Genomic DNA, 18,988 nt, shown 5'->3' with positions numbered 1-18,988 from the left:
GAGTTGTTTTCTTTTTTCTTCAAGTGAATGCTGTACGCTTCTGTACTCTTGTGACATATTAAAGGAAAACTGGTGTAAAAAGAACTGAAAGCAGTGTTTTTAGCTGTGATTCATGTTGACGAACACTCTTTGAAACTTTAATTTCAGGAACTGAAACGACCAGGACCGGTAGTGTTCACTGATGTGTGACATCTGAGAGGAAGGATAGAAACTTCCAGCCTGTCGTCCTTTGGATGGACTCTGATATAAACTTAAAAACAGGTGTAAAGTTTCACCTGGCATCCAGCTGAGAAAATAAATCCTGCACAGATAAGAATCAGTGATTGACAGGGGGGAGGTGATACTGTGGTTGGAGGGAGAGAGGAGTCAACAGGATGAAACCTGCCAGTGAAACAAGGCTTCCTGCGTCAATGTGTTGAAAAACACGCACCAAAGAGACGACTTTGGAGCCAAAATGAGCTAAAGTGACGACTTTGGAGCCAAATCTCACACTACAGTGTCTCTCTGTGTGCAAAAGTTTGACAAAGTGCCCTCCTGTGGGCCAAAATGTGAAGTGATCAAACCAAACTGTACGACATTTCAGAACATCCAGATTTATTCCAGTTCAGCAATCAGAAACCAAGGAGCACAAATATATTGATACGTGTATTTATAGATATAAGAGTTTAAATAAAAAAGAAGTTCACAAAGAGGAGAACACTGAAGTAACATCGAGAACAGACAGGAAACTGAACAATAAATAACATGAACACGAGAGTGAAGGCAGCGGTGTGGACCATTCGTGATGTGTGTGCGGGGTTTAAACCCTCAGAGGGACGAAGGTCACAGGACGTAAGGCACCTGAACACGGACTGACACAGACTTTCTGAGCGTGTGATCCAGGGAGGATGTCGACCATCGCTGCTGCTCTTTTTGAGAGTTGCAGTTCAGTTTAATCTTCAGTATAATGGATGCTTCGTAACAGAACACACACACATTTAAAAGCAAATACAGACACACTAAAGCGCTTTGGTCGAGTGTGACGCAGACTCCGTCAGCTCTGCCCTCACTGAGCAGAGGGAGGCGCTGTGGAGTCACGCGTCGTCCTCCGAGTGCTCGTCGCTCCTCAGCCTCTCCCGCTCCCTGTGCCGCTGGATGGCGCGCCAGATACGACAGAGGACTCCACCCCTGACAGGAAGAAACACGCTCTTTAAAAGTCACTTTCTTTACAACAGGGGAACATTTTCAGGCCTGGACACCGTAAAACAAAACATACTGACTCAGTCTGGAATCAGGGCAGGAGTTTTGAATTTCATGATAAGTTTTTTAGGAAGCAGAAAACAATATGTACAGAGGAGAGACTGCTCATCTGAATGTCTGGATACTGTGTGTGGTGTTCCCCATGGATCAGTACTGGAACCTCATTTATTTCTCCTATATATGATATAAATATATATTATTTGCTGATGACACAAGCATTTTCTGCTCCGGTGAAACTTGGAAACGACTTGTGGATGTCATCACTTCAGAATTAAATAAAACAAAATCATGGTTTGACAAAAACTAATCATCGCTAAATCTGATCAAAACAAAAATGATGATATTTGGAATTTATAATAAAACACAATCAACATTAAAGGAGAAAATGACACATTCTGTATAACTCTAATAACTGTTTGAAAGACGTTAAACACTGGATGGCCCTGAGCTTTTTAAACTTCAATGCCAGTAAAACTGAACTGATTGTTTTTGGCCCTAGTGGAGCCCAGGAGGCCCCTCTCAGGGACCTGGACCCTCTTTTACCTTATTTTAAATCTTGCTGTGAAGGTTGACAGTGATTTTAAAGTAGACAAAAACAACAAATAAATTCAGTTGTTAAATCCAGTTTTTATCAAATGATTCATGTTTTTACTTCTACACAGTTGGACGACAGTAAGGCGCTCTACGTTGGTGTTAATCAGACTTCCCCCACACACTGCTCGCCACGAAAGCAAGAACACATCACCCGATCCTGGCGTCCCTCTTTTAGCTCCCCGTTTATTTTAAAATTTGATTATTTGTAGGGATGCACAGAATATTGCAAAAAAAACACATTTGGCTTTGGGTGAAGTGTGTTTAAAGCAAGGCGGAAGAGTACTGTGTGACGCACAGAAGCGACTAAACAACGTGCAGTGACGTGGTGACCTCTCACCTTTGGAAAAATGTCGATGGTGTGGTATTTTTTAAGTGTTGGAAATCGAAAAGAAGTGCAGTTTGCAAAGAAAAGGAAAGTGGCTTGTTTCAGCGTACCCACTCTGTCCATGGCCGACGTCTTTGAGGAAGAAAAGTTTCGCTCAGGTATAAAAAGTAGTGCTGTCAGGCGATTAAAAAAATTAATCTAATTAATTACAGGTTTTGTAATTAATTAATCTAATTAATCACATTTTAATCTAATATCTGCTTAAGGTCCCAAAATAAAGAATTTGAATTCCAGGACATTAAAATTACATTAAAAAACATTTAAAATAAGGTGGGAATATATACAACACATTTTTAGGTACCCTGAGGCATAAGGAACACATGAAAAAAGTTTTATGGTTCTATCTTTACAAAATCTACACAGTCCTGCACCTAAGATAAGCTGATTTGATTTTTAGACGTTTTTTGCTTCTGTCACATTTTTACTCGATATGGACTCAATTTTCACTGCAATATGAACTTCTATACTTCTATGAGGTCAGGAGAACCAGGGCTAAAGGCTAAAAACTGTGAGGAACTATGTACAAAACACTTAATTCAAGTCTTGGATCAAAGAAAAGTGAAGTATTCTCAGTTTAACATGCTCTGAACACACAAACTGTTGCTGATTGGTGCAGAGCAGCCCCAAGCTGAAACATGACACCAGGAAGATGGAAGCAAATTTTCAAAGAATTATTTAGATTTAAATACAGGACAAATATCGATCATTCAGGGCTTGTTTGATGCAGTAAAGAGTGTAGAATTATCTGTTTTTTACATAATTTAGCAAACGGTTGATTTTCTGCAGATTTTCAAAAAGGACGTGTCAATAAACGAGATGTGGACAGCAGTCACAATCACTCTCGGTTCCCTCCCTCCCGCTCTTTAAAGCATATTGCTGACGTCAGGTGTGATACATTCAGGGACTGTCGGAAATTTTAAAATCTGACGAGAACACCACTTTTTCCAAGTAGGACAAACGGTTTGTAAATGCCAGACATTTAAAAATAAGTGCGTCTTTGAACGCCTCACAGGTTTGGGATCCAGATTAATCTGCATTAATTTTTATAACACGTTAATTTGCGGTGTAATTAATTAATCTAATTAACACGTTAAAATGACAGCCCTAATAAAAAGTCATGGAGTTCACGGTTTTGGATAATCAACCGTTCAGTGATGTGGGGGGCACTGGCTTTTGGAGGCTTGTGGAGGACCATGTTAAACTTGGCATCTGCATTCAATATTCAGTATCCGGCCAAACATTTACATTTAATTTTCACAAATTTTCATTTCGGTGCATCCCTCATTATTTGTCTTTCGGTTCCTGAGGTCTGCTGATCACCTTCACCTCGTGTTCCCAAAAACCTGTTTAAAGACCTGAGGTGATCGAGCCTTTTTGTTGGTAGCTCCCAAATTATGAAACAATCTGCCGCTCTAAATAAAAACGTCCCCCACCCTACCGACTTTTAAACAGTGTCTTAAAACTCATTTTTATTCTTTGGCCCTGAATTCACCATGAGAGCTGTGTGATCTCTGTCCTTTTATCTCTGTTTTTAAGGCTCTTATTGGTTTCCAAGTGTTATTTTAATTTATTTATTTGTTTTATTGGTTTTATTATTTGATTTTTATTGTGCAGCACTTTGGGAAACTTGGTTGTTTTTAAAATGTGCAATATAAATAAAGTGGATTGGATAATTCACTAATCATTCATGATGCTGACTCCTTTTTTAATCCAAAGCTTTAAATTTTGTGACTTTGTGGAGCATTAAACATCTAAACTTCTCTACAAATCAAAGAAGAATTTGCTGCCAACGCAGCGCCATCATCTGTTCAGTTTGGAAAAAGCACTTTTGAAGGAATCATTGAGAGTTTTTAGAAACATTGAGAGTAGCTGCTCACATTCCTGTGTCGATGTTTTCACAGATAATCCTGCAACACTTGGCGAGCGTGCATACCTCAGCTTCCCTCCCTGAGGCTGAGAAATCTGGTTCTGCAGAGCGCAGATTCAGACCCTCTAAGACACTTCCTGACACACAAATTTACTCGTTAATTTACAGTAATTTCTTCCAAACCCTGAAAACAGAGGCTCAGAGAGGTGGAGAGTGTATCTATAAATCAGAAAGCAGAGCTCAGTGTTTGAGTGTTTCTACCGTAGACGAAGGCAGCGGAGGTCGTCTTTGGTAACATCAGTCAGGACGTCAGTCAGTGTGTATTCCTCTAGCACAAACTGGAAAACAAACAACCGTCAGATTAGGATTAATATGATTTCAGGGATTTCAGATTAGGAAGAAGAGAGTCCGATCGTTCACCTTATCCACAGTATCAGCGTCGGCTCCCTGCTCCTTCAGCCAGTCTGTGAGCTGCTTGTCCGGCTCGTGGTCCGCCGGGATGTGGAAGATGGAGGGAGGAGGGACGTCTGTGGAGAAGGAGGAGAAGCAGGAGGTTTAAAAAAAGAAGAGGAGGTTAAATTAACGAGGATCCCTCCGTGTTCAGGTGGGGAGTTTACCTGGAGCTTTGTGTCTGACCCTCACCAGCTCCAGGTCGTGCGTCCTCTGCTGCAGCGTGGCCTTCAGGACCTGCTGGTACTCCTTCTCCTTCTGCAGCAGCTCCTCCAGCAGCCTGCAGGGGGCGCAGCAGAAATAGCAGCACAAATATCACATTTCAAAGCCATGTTCTGTTTCACACGTACGCAGATGCATCATGGTCTGAAAGTGTTGGAGGCCGCCAACGTAGACGCCACCGTCTGACTGAAAGTTTCATGATGATTAAATCTGAATCTTTCCTCAAGCTTCACTCGTCAAATTGTTAAACCAAGCGATGTGAGCGGTGACAGATTCAGCTGAGTGATGAGACCAGTTTCCCCTGACGAACAGGATCACTGAGAGGATCATCTCCACCTGTGCACCGCTGCTCGTGGAGTTTCACCTCCATCCAATCATCAGAAACAGATAAGAAATGAAACTGTGACCTGATTTTCTCACAGCCAACTTCACTTTCACTCAGGGAGCTAAACTTCAGGGTTAAAACCTTTAGACCAGGGGTGTTCAACCTGCGGCTGTTTGACTCCTTTGCAGCAGCTCCTTGTAGCTTCAAAAAATATAATAAAAATGAATAATTTTGTTTTTCTTATAGACGGCTTTGAAAATTAGAACATCGACACTGAATAAAATCATGGGTTAACATTTTGTTATACTAAATATGCATCACTTCTGTCAACAAAGCTTGAAATCTTTTTTTAGTTTTCAACAATTTTTTTGACATTTTTGAAAATAAAAAAATTTGAAATTTATTTTAAAAAAATTCAAACTTTCTTGAATTTCTAAAATTTTGCTAATTATTTAAATTCTTTTTTTTTTTTGCAAATTTAAAAAATTTGGCAAATTTTTCAAATTTCAAAATTTTGGAAATTTTTTGAATATTTTTAACATTTTGAATTTCTTTTTTTAATTTTGTAAAATTGACATTTTAAATTTTGCAGATATTTAAAATAATAATAATAAATTTGTAATACAATGCATTTCTTAAATTTGCAAAATTTATGAAATTTCAATTAGTTGCAATATGTAAAGTGTCAAATTTTGCAAAATTAAAAAAAGAAATTTAAAACGTGAAAAATATTCAAAAAATTTCCAAAATTTTGAAATTCAAAAAAATTGCCAAATATTTTTAATTTGCAAAAAAAATAATTCAAATAATTGGCAAAATTTTAGAAATTCCGAAAAGTTTTAATTTTTTTTAATAGATTTCAAAATTTTTGATTTTCTGAAATGTCAAAAAAAAATGCTAAAAACTAAAAAAAGATTTAAAGCTTTGTTGACAGAAGTGATGCATATTTTGTATAACAAAATATTAACCCATGATTTTATTCAGTGTCAATGTTCTAATTTTCAAAGCCCTCTATAAGAAAAACAAAAATTCTTCATTTTTATTATATTTTTTGAAGCTACAAGGAGCCGCTGCAAAGGAGTCAAAGAGCTGCATTAGGCTCCAGAGCCACAGGTTGAAGACCCCTGTCCTAACTGGACCTCAAACACTAAGGTTCTGCCTTCAAAGCGTTGGCCAATCAGAGTGGAGCAGGGAGCCTTAAGTGTTTTAGACACAGGCTGAAATAAGAGTTTTCTAAAGCACCAGGAAGAAGAAAAACAGAGATTTATTTGAGCTGTAAAGATTCTTTGGGGGCAGAAGAAAGATTAAAGCAGGGCGTAGTACCCCCTCTTTAAGTGACCTGAAATAAAAAATTTGATGTACTTTTATAAAAGTAGCTGGACTCGTGGACTCTGCTGTTTTAAAAAGACCCGCTGTACTGAGCTAGAAGATATTAGCCTTTAAGGGTCATCAACACTGATCGGTCATGTGACCCCAGCGACTCCCAGGAGCCAGGTCAACGACTCTGTAAATGACTCTGATTGACAGGCAGACTGATGACCTCACAGCTGTCTACGGGGGGACAGCTCATGTTGACTTCCTGGTATCAGACTGATCTGGGACTTGCCCTGACCCGGATGACAGAGCGCTGACAGAGAGCTGCGTCTGACGGGCGGGTTGAGGTCACATGGTCACGGGGCGTTGCACGCTCTCTCAGCGGTCTGATGAGGAAACTTCAGGGGGATTTCAGGGACGACGGTAGTTTTCCTCTCAGACAGACCTGAGGTGATTTCAGCTAAATGCTAACACTCCTTTTCTTAGCGTGTTAGCATGTTAGCATCTGTTGGTATAGATGAAGCTAACCTGGAGGAGGAAAACAAACAGCTCCTCCCTCTCAGTTTGTTTGATGAGGTTTACAGGTGTGAGGATCTACCTGACCACAGCTCCTGTTTGATAACCTCAGTGTGTGTCATCATGACTCAGATTTCACAGCACACACATGTTGGTGTGTGTACGTGACTGTGTGTGTGTGTGTGTGTGTGAATATGGGTGTGTAGGAAAGTACAGCTGAACCGCAGCATGCCATCAGCTCACCACAACTTTCCCAAGAAGAACAACAAGCCTTCACTGATGTAATAAAAATAATACAGGTCTAAACACTGATGATTAACCCTGATGATATTTTCTAAAAACATGTTTCTGGATCTGTCTCAGATCAAACAGAGCTCTAACAAACCTGCTGAAGGTTAAAGAGCTCCCTGTGATTTAACAGCTGTCTGCTGTCACTGTCAGGACCTGATTGTGTTTAAATAAGAGGCTGAAGAAAAACATCAGCTGTAGATGGATGGATGGATGGATGGATGGATGGATCAATGGATGGATGGACAAATGAAAAGATGAACAAATGGATTCATGGATTAAGGAATTAATGGTTGGATGTATGGTTAATGGATGGAGTGATGGATGGATGAGTAAATGGATAGATGGATAGTTGAAGGGGTCAATGAATAGATGGATGGACGATCAAAAAATGGATGGAGGAATGGATGGAATGATGTAGGGTTTTATGAAAAGATGGATGGATGGATTGGTGAACAAATTGAAGGAAGGATGGATGGATGGATGGATGGATGGATGGATGGATGGATGGATGGATGGATGGATGGATGGATGGATGGATGGATTGGCGAATAAATGGATTTATGAATAGATTAATTGATGGATTGATGGATGGATGGAGTGATGAATAAATGGATGGATGGATGGATGGATGGATGGATGCATGGATGGATGGATGGATGGATGGATGGATGGATGGATAGATTGGTGAATAAATGAATAGATGGATGGATGGATCGATGGATGGAGGATGGATGGACGAATGGAATTATGGATAGATAAATTAATGGATGGATGGATGGATGGATGAATTGGTGAATGGATGGATGGATGGATGGATGGATGGATGGATGGATGCATGGATGGATGGATGTAGGATGGACGGATTGGTGAATTAATGGATGGATGGATCGATGGATGGATGTAGGATGGATGGATGGATGGATGGATGGATGGATGGATGGATGGATGGATGGATGCATGGATGGATGGATGGATGGATGGATGGATGCATGGATGGATGGATGTAGGATGGATGGATTGGTGAATAAATGGATAGATGGATGAATGGATGGATGTAGGATGGATGGATGTAGGATGGATGGATGGATGGATGGATGGATGGATTGACTGCCTGATGGATGGATGGATGGATGGATAAATAATTGATGGATGGATGAATTGATAGAGGAACTGATTTATAGAATGATGGATGAATGCATGCATAGATGAAGGAATTTATGGTTGGATGGATGGATGGATGGATGGATGGATGGATGGATGGATGGATGATGGATGGATGGATGGATGGATGGATGGATGGATGGATGGATGGATGATGGATGGATGGATGGATGGATGGATGGATGGATGGATGGATGGATGGATGGATGGATTGATGGATGGATGGATGGATGGATGGATGATGGATGGATGGATGGATGGATGATGGATGGATGGATGGATGGATGGATGGATGGATGGATGGATGATGGATGGATGGATGGATGGATGGATGGTTGGATGGTTGGATGGATGGATGGATGGATGGTTGGATGGATGGATGGATGGATGGATGGTTGGATGGATGGATGGATGGTTGGATGGATGGATCGATGGTTGGATGGATGGATGGATGGATGGATGGATGGTTGGATGGATGATGGATGGATGGATGGATGGATGGATGGATGGATGGATGGATGGATGGTTGGATGGATGGATGGATGGATGGTTGGATGGATGGATTGATGGTTGGATGGATGGATGGATGGGTGGATGGATGGATGGATGGTTGGATGGATGGATGGATGGATGGATGGATGGATGGATGGATGGATGGATGGTTGGATGGATGGATGGATGGTTGGATGGATGGATGGTTGGATAGATGGATGGATGTAGTACTTTCTGTCCCTCTGTCCCTCTGACTGCTGGGTGTAGTTAAAGGGGTATTTTTAAAGTCTGTGAAGTGGTGACCACATGAAGCTGAGCTGAGCCCTAACCGTCTGAAGAGGCTCTGATGTCTCAGAGGAAGCTGTTTGAGAAACTTTCACTTCCTCTGAGAGTTTCTGAGTTTCTCAGGTCGGAGAAAAACTCCAGAGTGCAGCTCCACAGAGAGTCACTGCAAACTGTGTCTGAGCCCCAGAGTGACTGAAAACTGAGTTCAGAGAAACCCAAAGAAGACCAGTTAAAGGAAATTCAGAGACTTTATGTTCTGACACTGAAACAAGCAAAAAGGAGAACTGTGTCTGAACGACGCCAGACGACGCCAAGAACAAGGTGACAAGGATGCTGTTCAAAAACAGCCTCTGGAACAGGTTTTTAGGATCATGCACGGTTCGTTTATGACAGGATTTGTTTCAGCGAGCAGCACGCCAAAGATAACCGGATCAGAAACTACCTGAGAGGCCTTCCTCTCTGCGTACCTGTTGGTCTCCTGTTTGAGCCGCCCCAGCTGAGCGCCCAGCTGATGCTGTGAGCGCTGATGCTCCTGGGAGTGGGCGGGGTTTGAAGTGAGAGATATGGAGTGGATGGGGTCAGCCGGCGCCCCGGAGTCGTCGGCGTGAGGAGCCAAGAAGTCGGCTTCCTCTTCATCCACTTCGTCTTCCTTCTCGGCGCCCTCGCACTCTGACGCCGGGCCCAGGTGGGTCTGCAGCTCTGAGGGAAGAGACGGTCAAACACCTGATGAATATTTACCCTGATGTTTATGAAGAAACACGCAGACAGGTGACAGGAAGCTCCTCAGACTGCACACACCTGGGATGAGGATGGTGATGGCGGCCTGCACAGCTCGGCGGATGATGTTATCCATGGCGAACATCCAGTGAGGCTTGATGTGATGGTTCCTCAGGACTTTGTTGACCTGTCGACGTTAAAACGAAGAAGAGAAGAAGAGAAGCTCAGACATGTGATAACGTGCGTGGATTTGAAAGCGGCGTTGGCGCTCACCGAGTCCTGGAAGCCGAACAGAACCAGCTGGATCTGGTTGATGGAGGTGGAGTCGAAGTCCAGGTCCAGCTTGAGCTTGGAGATGGTGGCAGCCATGACGCGTCTCTCTGGGGAATGGATGAAGTCTCGCAGGATGCAGATGATCTGTTTGATGTGATCGACGGACAGCTGGAGCTCCTCGCTGCCCTGCACACACGTGTGGAGATGAACACACGTGTTAGAGCGTTAAATGAGTCCATCAGAGGAAAGATCCTGACGTCAGGCTCAGAAAATCTTTTCGACTCTTCAAACCAAGCATGAAGTCAAACTCTCTGCTCTGCATCAACCTTAACAGCTCCTGGGAAACAGCTCCAGTTTCTAAAACGAGGCTGCAGCTCCCCCTTGTGGCCACATCAGATACTGCGTCTCTTCTGCTCCCCGGCTGTGAGGCTTCACTCAGTTTTCAGAGGGATTACAAATGCTGAGCTGATTGTTTCTGACAATAAAAGTCTGTTTCCTTAAAGTTCAGTTTTGCTCTTTTGTGAATCTGATGAGTCTGATTCCTGTCGTGAAAAAGAGCCGTCAGCTTTTTGAGTCAGTTTCCCTTTACTGACAGAGCTTCATTAATTTAGAATTTATATTAAAATTTAACAAAAACATCTACATCTCTGACCAACTTTAAGTTCAGACTAAAGTCGTTTATAATCCATCAAGACCTAAAGCTTCTTTTTGTTCTCATTCATAATTCATTAATTTACTTATTGTCTGTTGGTTGTTGAATTATTTTGAGTTTATTTCATTGTATTGAATCTTATTTCTTTTTCTTCTTATATTTTTATTACTAACTCTATTTGGGGAGGTATCTCTGATAAGCCCACTTTGGTTTTTTTTATTTTCTCCAGCACCATCTTGTATTTTTTTTTAATGCCAATGTAACTGTTTCTAATTTATGGTGCAAATAAAATAAATAAATAAAATAAATAAATAAAATAAAATAAATAAATAAAATAAAAACATGAATAAAATAAAAAATAAATGAATAAATAAATGAATAATACAAAATAAATAAATAAATAAATTAAATAAATAAATGAACAAAATAAAAAATAACATAAAAATAAATAAATAAATAAAAATAATAAATTTTTAAAATAAAATGAATAAATAAAATAAATAAATTAATAAATTAATAAATTAATAAATGAATAAAATAAATAAAATAAATAAAATAAATAAAATAAATAAAATAAAATAAATAAAATAATTAAAACTAAAATCTAATTAAGTATTTTTGTTGTTTTTTTAGAGAAATTGTCACATTAGACTGTGTGTGAGCCACATTCACCGAGCAAGCCCAGAAAAAGTCTTAATTTAAGGTATTTAGAGGCAAAATGACCAAAAAGTTTTACTCTTTACAAACATTTCCTTCATCATTTTTGCCTTTTGAGATCCCGATTGAAGGGGGTTACTCTCATATTAAGTCTAATTAAACCATTTCTGTTCCTAAATCCTTGTTAAGACTCATTTCTTTTGCAGATTGGTCACAGGTGAGTGAGGCTGTCATCCCTGAGCTGAGTGCTGTGACAAAAGGAAACTCTCTGAGTCTGTGATTATTCTGCTTGTCCCTCGGGGAGAGCTGAGTTTCTGTGTTTTGAAGTTTGATTTTTCCTCTGTTGGGTCGTGTCAGCTTCACTTTCTGCAGATGTTGTGGCGCTCAGCACTTTTGGATTGTTAACGATATGATCAGGATCAGAGCTCAGAGCTGAATCAGACGTTGGAGTAGAGGCTCAGCTGACTTTATCTGATTTCACTTCCACCTGCTTTAAACTCTCTTTCTACATCAGTTGTTTTTACGCTGACACTACGAAAAAACGTCTGTTTCCTTAAATACTGATGTTTCCTTTCTCCATGTTTCTGGTGATCCTGCCTCCTGCCCCCGTCCTGGTCTCAGACTGACCTGGATGTGGTTCTCCCTGAGGTTGGAGATGACCTTGGCCTGGTCTTCGTTCAGCACCTTGTAGAGGATGGCCCGGCGCTCGCTGTCCTTCTTCAGCAGGAACAGGCCGCTGTCCCTGTCCTCGGGGGACGGGGGGGCACTGCGGTACTCTGACACCGAGCCTTCGTCTGGAACACTGCGGCACACACACACACACACACACACACACACACACACACACACACACACACACAGAGTGAGCTCAGTGTAATGTGAGACGTGGAGCGCAGACTGATTTACAGCTGTGAGAGTGTGTCCAGTTTATTTACAGATTCAAGCCTCTCCTGGCTACTCTGTGTGTTCAGGAGAGGAGAGTCAGCATGAGTCAGCACACACACATACACACACACACACACACACACACCGGCATGTGTGTGTGTGTGTGTGCTCAGTCTGCGGTTTGAGCTCATAAAGTTATCAGAGCTCATTATATCAGTGTTGTTAAAGGAAATGGAGCGCGCCGTGAAAACAAAGAGGCCACCTGTCCCCAAAACACACACACTCACACACACTCAAACACACACACACACGATCCGTGCTCTCCCTGCAGGAGATTTCATGCAGCTGCACTGACCTCAGGTAGTTGGAGTTGGGAGGTTTCAGCAGGTTTTCAGAGCCAGAGATTTTCTTCTTCTGGAAGAAAACGTCGTGTTTGGAGTCGCAGTCGGGGCTCACGGAGCCGTGCTCGCTGCTGCTGCTGCCGGCGGCCTCGCACTGCAGCTGCACGGGCAGAGACACGCTGTGGATGTAGTCTGCAGAAAAAACAAGATTCAGGACTCAAACTTTGTCCTTCTGCTGAAAAACGGTGCAGCATCTGTGTTCGACAGAGGAGCACGTCTTTAAAACATCTTCCTGAAATGTTTCTCAGCTGACTGAAGCGTGTTCATGAGGACGGCCTGCAAACAGGAAGCTTCAGAGCTGCACATGTTCAGATCAGGGGTCTCCATCCTTTACTTTCATAGGAACCATTTTTCCTCAGCTCACCTGGATTAAAGTCATTACAGAGCCACAAAATCTACTTTATCTTCACAAAAAGACAAGAAAGGTGTATAAAATTCTATATAAAGTTAAAATCTAATGAATAATTATCCAAACAAGAAGTTTTTTGAATTTTTAAAAAACTATACATGTGATTTGTTAGTTTTTTTATTTTAAATAAATTTGCAAATATTTCCAAAAAAATTTAAAAAAGCAAAAAGAATACTAGTTGTAAGAATTTTTGAATAATTAAAAAAAATTGTAAAAAAAAAAAAAAAAAATTTAAACTGAAATATAATACATTTGCAAAAAATGTAACATTTTTGAAATTTCAAAAATTTTCAAAAATTTTACAAAATTGTTGGAATTTAAAAAATTTGCAAACTCTAAAAAATTGAAATATAAAAAAAATTGCCAAAATGTTTTAACAATTTTGATATTTAAAACTTTTGCAAAAATTTCATAAAGTCATTGGAATTTTAAACTATGCAAAACTCTCAATAAATTGAAATATAAAAAAATTGACCAAATGTTTCAACAATTTTTAATTTTTCATAAATAAAAAAAAAATCAAAATTTTGGGAAATGATACCTGAATTTGATTACATATTTTGATAGTTTTGCTCAACTTATTTTTTTTTGTTGTTTTGCCACATTTAAATCATGTATATTAATCTGGCACGTTGTCAGTGAAATGAATCCATCCACACAGAATTAAAATCAGTATTTTTTCCAGATTAGTCTTTTTGCAGATTCAGTTATCTTTCAAATTTGTTGCATGATTTAATTAAGTGTCAGTGTCTTTAATCATCAATACCCTCTGTAAGAAAAATAAAAACTCTTTAGTTTAATAATATTTTTAAAACTACAAGGAGCCACTGTAAAGGAGTCAAAGGGCCGCATGAGGCTCCAGAGCCACAGGTTGAAGACCCTTGGTTCAGAGGGTTCATCCACAGTCCTCAACCTGAGAAATCTGACAGGAAGTGTTAATCTGGAGGATCTTTGGTACAAAGATCTCTCGTATGAAGTTTTAACCTGAGGGTTTGAAGGCGATCTTGCTCTTCTTCCCCTTCGTGGTCTGTCTGACGAACGTGTCTTTGAGGAGGTCGGAGGCGATGGCTCTCTTGTGAGGATCCGGCTCGAAGCAGCGCAGGATGAAGGACTTGGCCTCCTGGGACAGGGACTCTGGGATCTCTGGGTGGATCTTAAACATGCCCACCTGAGACACAGCAGCACAGACACCTAAGAGGGTCAGCTTCCTCTCCAACACACACACAGAAACACACACACAAACAGAAACACACACAATACCCACCTTAAACATGGCCGCCTGTGGCTCCCCCAGCTCGTGAAACGGAGGCTTCCCTGTCGCCATCTCTATGATGGTGCAGCCCAGGGACCAGATGTCAGCCGGGGCCCCGTATCCTCGAGGGCCCTTATCGATGATTTCTGGGGCCATGTACTGCAGAGTCCCTGCAGGAGGAGACCGGCAGAGACCAGAACACGGATCAGACCAGGAAACGAAGTCACCGAGCTGCTGGTGATTTTAAACCAATGAGACTTTCTTCCCCAGGTGTCTGACCTGAGCTGAGTGTCAGGTGTTTAACAGACGTCAGGCTGAGAACATGAACAAATGGGATAAAACAGAACAAAAGAGCAAAATAATAAAATAAAATAAAGGAAAAAATGGTTTGAAACAGAACAAAACACGAGCTGAACGGCAGATATCTAACGGACGTCAGGCAGAGAACGTGAACAAAGACGAGTACGATCGTTAGTTTTTCAGCCGCAGTCAGCGATCCTGAGCAGATCTGGTATTTGCAGCTCTACGTGCTGATGTAAACAGTCGAGGTGATGACAGCTATAAAAAGAGTGAGAGGGGAAAGAGATAAGGACACACACACTCACACACACCTGCTAATGAAAGGTAAACAGCCCTCTGCCTCTGCCTGATTAGATAATCTAATTACACACCTCGCTTCCTGCTGGAGGAGGCCAGATGGTCAATGAGTGTGTGTGTGTGAGTGTGTGTGTGAGTGTGTGTGTGTTTCCATAGAGGCTGATAGCAGCTCTTGACATTTTGAGGGTCGTTTGATATTTACACTCCAGGCCGCAGCATTTCTATGAGTCCATTAAAGCAGGAAGTGTGTAACCGTGCTGGGAAGAGGAGGTTTGTTGACTCTCCTCAGAGAGCACAGGATCGTTCCTGCTCCACATGAAGAGAAAACTTATAGAAAGAGTTTTTAAGAAGGGAATAATGTCACTGTAGGTCAGAGGAAACAGGTCACCTGTAAACGTCTCTGTACACGGGTTGACTCCAGCCAAACGCTTCGACGTCCCAAAGTCTGAGATCTTCAGGACGCCGCTGTAGGTGTTCACCAACACATTATCACCCTGAGGGAGACACAGAGAGAGGGTCAAACTCAGGAAGAGGGTCAGACTCAGGAAGAGGGTCAAACTGAGGAAGAGGGTCAGACTCAGGAAGAGGGTCAGACACAGGAAAAGGGTCAAACACAAAGAGAGGGTCAGACTCGTGAAGAAGGTCAGACTCAGGAAGAGGGTCAAACACAGGAAGAGGGTCAAACACAGGAAGAGGGTCAGACTCAGGAAGAGGGTCAAACACAGGAAGAGGGTCAGAGACAGAAAGAGGGTCAAACACAGGGAGAGGGTCAAACTGAAGAAGAGGGTCAGAGACAGGAAGAGGGTCAGACACAGGAAGAGGGTCAGACTCAGGAAGAAGGTCAGACACAGGAAGAGGGTCAAACACAAAGAGAGGGTCAAATTGAAGAAGAGGGTCAGAGACGGGAAGAGGATCAGACACAGGAAGAGGGTCAAACACAGGAAGAGGGTCAGACTCAGGGAGAGGGTCAAACACAGGAAGAGGGTCAGACTCAGGAAGAGGGTCGAACTTAGGTAGAGGGTCAAACTAAAGAAGAGGGCCAGAGGAGGGAAGAAGATCAAACACAGGAAGAGGGTCAAACACAGGAAGAGGGTCAGACTAAGAAAAAGGGTCACACAGGAAGGGGTCAGATACCATAAAAGGGTCAGACACAGGCAGAGAGTCAAACTTAGGTAGAGGGTCAGACTCAGGAAGAAGGTCAGACACAGGAAAAGGGTCAGATACCACAAAAGGAGGGTCAAACTGAAGAAGAGGGCCAGAGATGGGAAGAGGATCAGACACAGGAAGAGGGTCAGACTCAGGAAGGGGGTCAGACACAGGAAGGGGGTCAGACACAGGTAGAGGGTCAGACTCAGGATGAGGGTCAGACACAGGAAGAAGGTCAGACTCAGGAAGAAGGTCAGACACAGGAAAAGGGTCAGATACCACAAAAGGAGGGTCAAACTGAAGAAGAGGGCCAGAGATGGGAAGAGGATCAGACACAGGAAGAGGGTCAGACTCAGGAAGGGGGTCAGACACAGGAAGGGGGTCAGACACAGGTAGAGGGTCAGACTCAGGATGAGGATCAGACACAGGAAGAGGGTCAGACACAGGAAGGGGGTCAGACACAGGTAGAGGGGCCGACTAAGAAAGAGGGTCGGACATGGGGAGAATGTCAAACTCAGGAAGAGGGTCAGACAAAGGAAGAAAGTCAGACTTGGGAGAAGGTCAAACATAGGAAGAGGGTTATTAAAGGATGAGGGTCAGACACAATAAGAGGGTCAAACACAGGAAGAGGGTCAGACTCAGGAGAAGATTTTCAACAGAAAAATGGAACAAAACAGAGAAAAAAAACAGAAAATAACAGAATAAACAAAAAAAGGAAGAAACAGAACAAATTGGAACACATTGGACAAAATGAAGCAAAATGGAAATAAACCAAACAAAAATTGAACTCAGTGTTACAAATCGAACAAACTGTAACTGAAATGATCAAATCAACCAAAACAGAACGAAACAAAAGTGTAACAAACAGCACAGACAGCTCTGCCTGAGTCTAATCCTTCTACCTTGATATCTCGGTGAACGATCTGGTTCTCGTGCAGGTATTTGAGCCCCTCCAGGATCTGTCTGGTGTAGAATATTATGGTGGCCTCCTTCAGCGGGCCCCATTTGGACCTCAGCAACGCGGACAGGCTTCCTGGAGGAGGAAGAGAAGAAGAGTTCAGACCAACCTCTCATCAAACCTGTGAAACTCTTCCACCATCAGATCTGATCTCCTGAGGCTCCGCCCCCTCACCTGTCTGAGGTGACCTCATCACCTCACCACCACATACCTCCAGGGACCTGCTCCATGAAGATCTTGATGTAACCGTTCTCAGAGACGGAGCCCAGATACTGGACGATGTTCCTGTGCTTCAGGTACTTGTGGAGGGCGATCTCTTCGTGGAGGGGCTGAGAGTACCTGGATCACACAGACAGAGGATCAGGATCACACCTGACGCACAGGTGAGGGGTTTATCACACGGGGAGGGGGAAGTGATGGTCTACCTGCTGTCCTTCTCTGGGATTTCTTTGATGGCGATTCGGACCTGGTTGCTGAGGTCCCTCCCAGCGTAGACCACTCCATACGTCCCTCTTCCCAGAACCACCCGGTCCCCCGTCTCGTCCGTGTCATACTCGTACTGAAACACACACATCCCCATCGTCAGTCATCAAACCTTTCTGTTACAGCACGTTTGGAGTTGATCCAGATCCAGTCCACCTCCAGAGTGTCCCCGTCCCCCTCGCCCTCCAGCTCCACAGAGTTCCCCGTCCCGTCCACCGTGATCATCTCTTTCACCATGGAGCAGAACCTGGAACAGACGACACGTCAGCGACACGAACCCATCAGGTCATATCAAGACAACCGCACACAGGTACTATACGGACACAAACACAGACTGACACACACACCTACACAAAAACATCTAGAGGTGTGTGTCCTCACCGCCCGCACTGCTCCTCGGTGGAGAAGTAGATCTGGAAGTCGTCCGAGTTGTCGTGGACGTAGAGGAAGCAGCAGCGCTCGTCGAACTTACTGATGCTGCAGAGAAAGAGACGAAGAAAGTTCATCTGCATTTCTGCAAAAAGTGCATCCTACAAGAGTATGTATTCTGCTTTCAGTATATAATAAAGCTGAAAGCAGAGTTTAGTTAAACACCAGGGAAAGAAAAACAAGGATTCATATGAGCTGTGAATCCTGTAAAGATTACTAATGACTAATGACTGTAAATTAATAAGGAACCATAGCCAGGAAAAGCTGTCTGTGCTCCACATGGCACTGCGGAGTATGACATTGAAATGACATTTATTAAATGTAAATTTCGACGTCCAAACCAGGTCTCATGAAGGTGCAGAACCAAAGTTTTTATAATATCTTTTACAGACGTCGTATGGAGGTCTAGATTTGGTCTGCAAATGACGTCCAAATGCTGAACGCCATTGTAATGTCCAAAAAAAGTCAGATTTAGATGTCAAAATTTGTACCTATTTTGCACGTTGCTCTGACGTCTGGATATAGTCTTTGACGGACCGACCCAAAACTGAAGTGATCTGCATGTCTCTCTGATGTCTGATATTTGGTGGGACGCCACAGAATGGCTTTCTGTGCTCTACATGGCACAGACTGGCCGTACCCAGTGATTTTTGCAAAGTGGTGGCCAATTATAAAATGGAAAAACATCAACTAACATTCTGATTGGCTGAGGGGAATATATATATATATATATATATATTAAAGAATCTATAAATTAATAAAAAAATGAAGTAAAAATGAATTAATAAATAAATTATATATAAATCTATAGAAGAATAGCCAAATGAATTAATAAAGTATATAATAATCTATCAGAGAATAATTAAAAAATGAATCAATTAACAAATTATATAAGAATCTATAAAAGAATAAAAAAATGAATTAATAATTAAATTATATAAGAATCTTTTCTTTATTAATTTACTTATTTATTTATTTATTTATTTAC

General features: G+C 42.0%; 1 protein-coding gene across 2 annotated transcripts in view; it reads right to left on the bottom strand.

Moving 5' to 3' along the window:
- Positions 1 to 603: 603 nt before the first annotated feature.
- map3k15 (mitogen-activated protein kinase kinase kinase 15) overlaps positions 604 to 18,988 on the bottom strand; it is a 31,447-nt gene continuing 13,062 nt past the window's right edge. For both annotated transcript variants that reach the window (XM_074693467.1, XM_074693468.1), the window contains 17 exons: positions 17,953 to 18,048; positions 17,728 to 17,818; positions 17,514 to 17,647; positions 17,300 to 17,427; positions 17,033 to 17,163; positions 15,373 to 15,478; positions 14,400 to 14,557; positions 14,120 to 14,303; positions 12,681 to 12,858; positions 12,068 to 12,242; positions 10,132 to 10,317; positions 9,940 to 10,045; positions 9,609 to 9,840; positions 4,703 to 4,815; positions 4,506 to 4,612; positions 4,347 to 4,423; positions 604 to 1,167 (listed from right to left, as the gene is read on the bottom strand). In XM_074693467.1, the coding sequence (XP_074549568.1) occupies positions 1,074 to 1,167; positions 4,347 to 4,423; positions 4,506 to 4,612; positions 4,703 to 4,815; positions 9,609 to 9,840; positions 9,940 to 10,045; positions 10,132 to 10,317; positions 12,068 to 12,242; positions 12,681 to 12,858; positions 14,120 to 14,303; positions 14,400 to 14,557; positions 15,373 to 15,478; positions 17,033 to 17,163; positions 17,300 to 17,427; positions 17,514 to 17,647; positions 17,728 to 17,818; positions 17,953 to 18,048 (2,296 nt within the window). In that variant the 3' untranslated portion in view covers positions 604 to 1,073. The remainder of the gene's footprint in view (positions 1,168 to 4,346; positions 4,424 to 4,505; positions 4,613 to 4,702; positions 4,816 to 9,608; positions 9,841 to 9,939; positions 10,046 to 10,131; positions 10,318 to 12,067; positions 12,243 to 12,680; positions 12,859 to 14,119; positions 14,304 to 14,399; positions 14,558 to 15,372; positions 15,479 to 17,032; positions 17,164 to 17,299; positions 17,428 to 17,513; positions 17,648 to 17,727; positions 17,819 to 17,952; positions 18,049 to 18,988) is intronic.

The sequence above is a fragment of the Halichoeres trimaculatus genome, unplaced genomic scaffold, assembly GCF_033239565.1.
Source record: "Halichoeres trimaculatus isolate MK-OKI-2021-1 unplaced genomic scaffold, fHalTri1.1 fHalTri1_scaffold_18, whole genome shotgun sequence".
Taxonomy (NCBI): domain Eukaryota; kingdom Metazoa; phylum Chordata; class Actinopteri; order Labriformes; family Labridae; genus Halichoeres; species Halichoeres trimaculatus.
The sequence above is the reverse complement of the archived record's forward strand: the minus strand, read 5'-3'. Positions and strand labels throughout refer to the sequence as shown.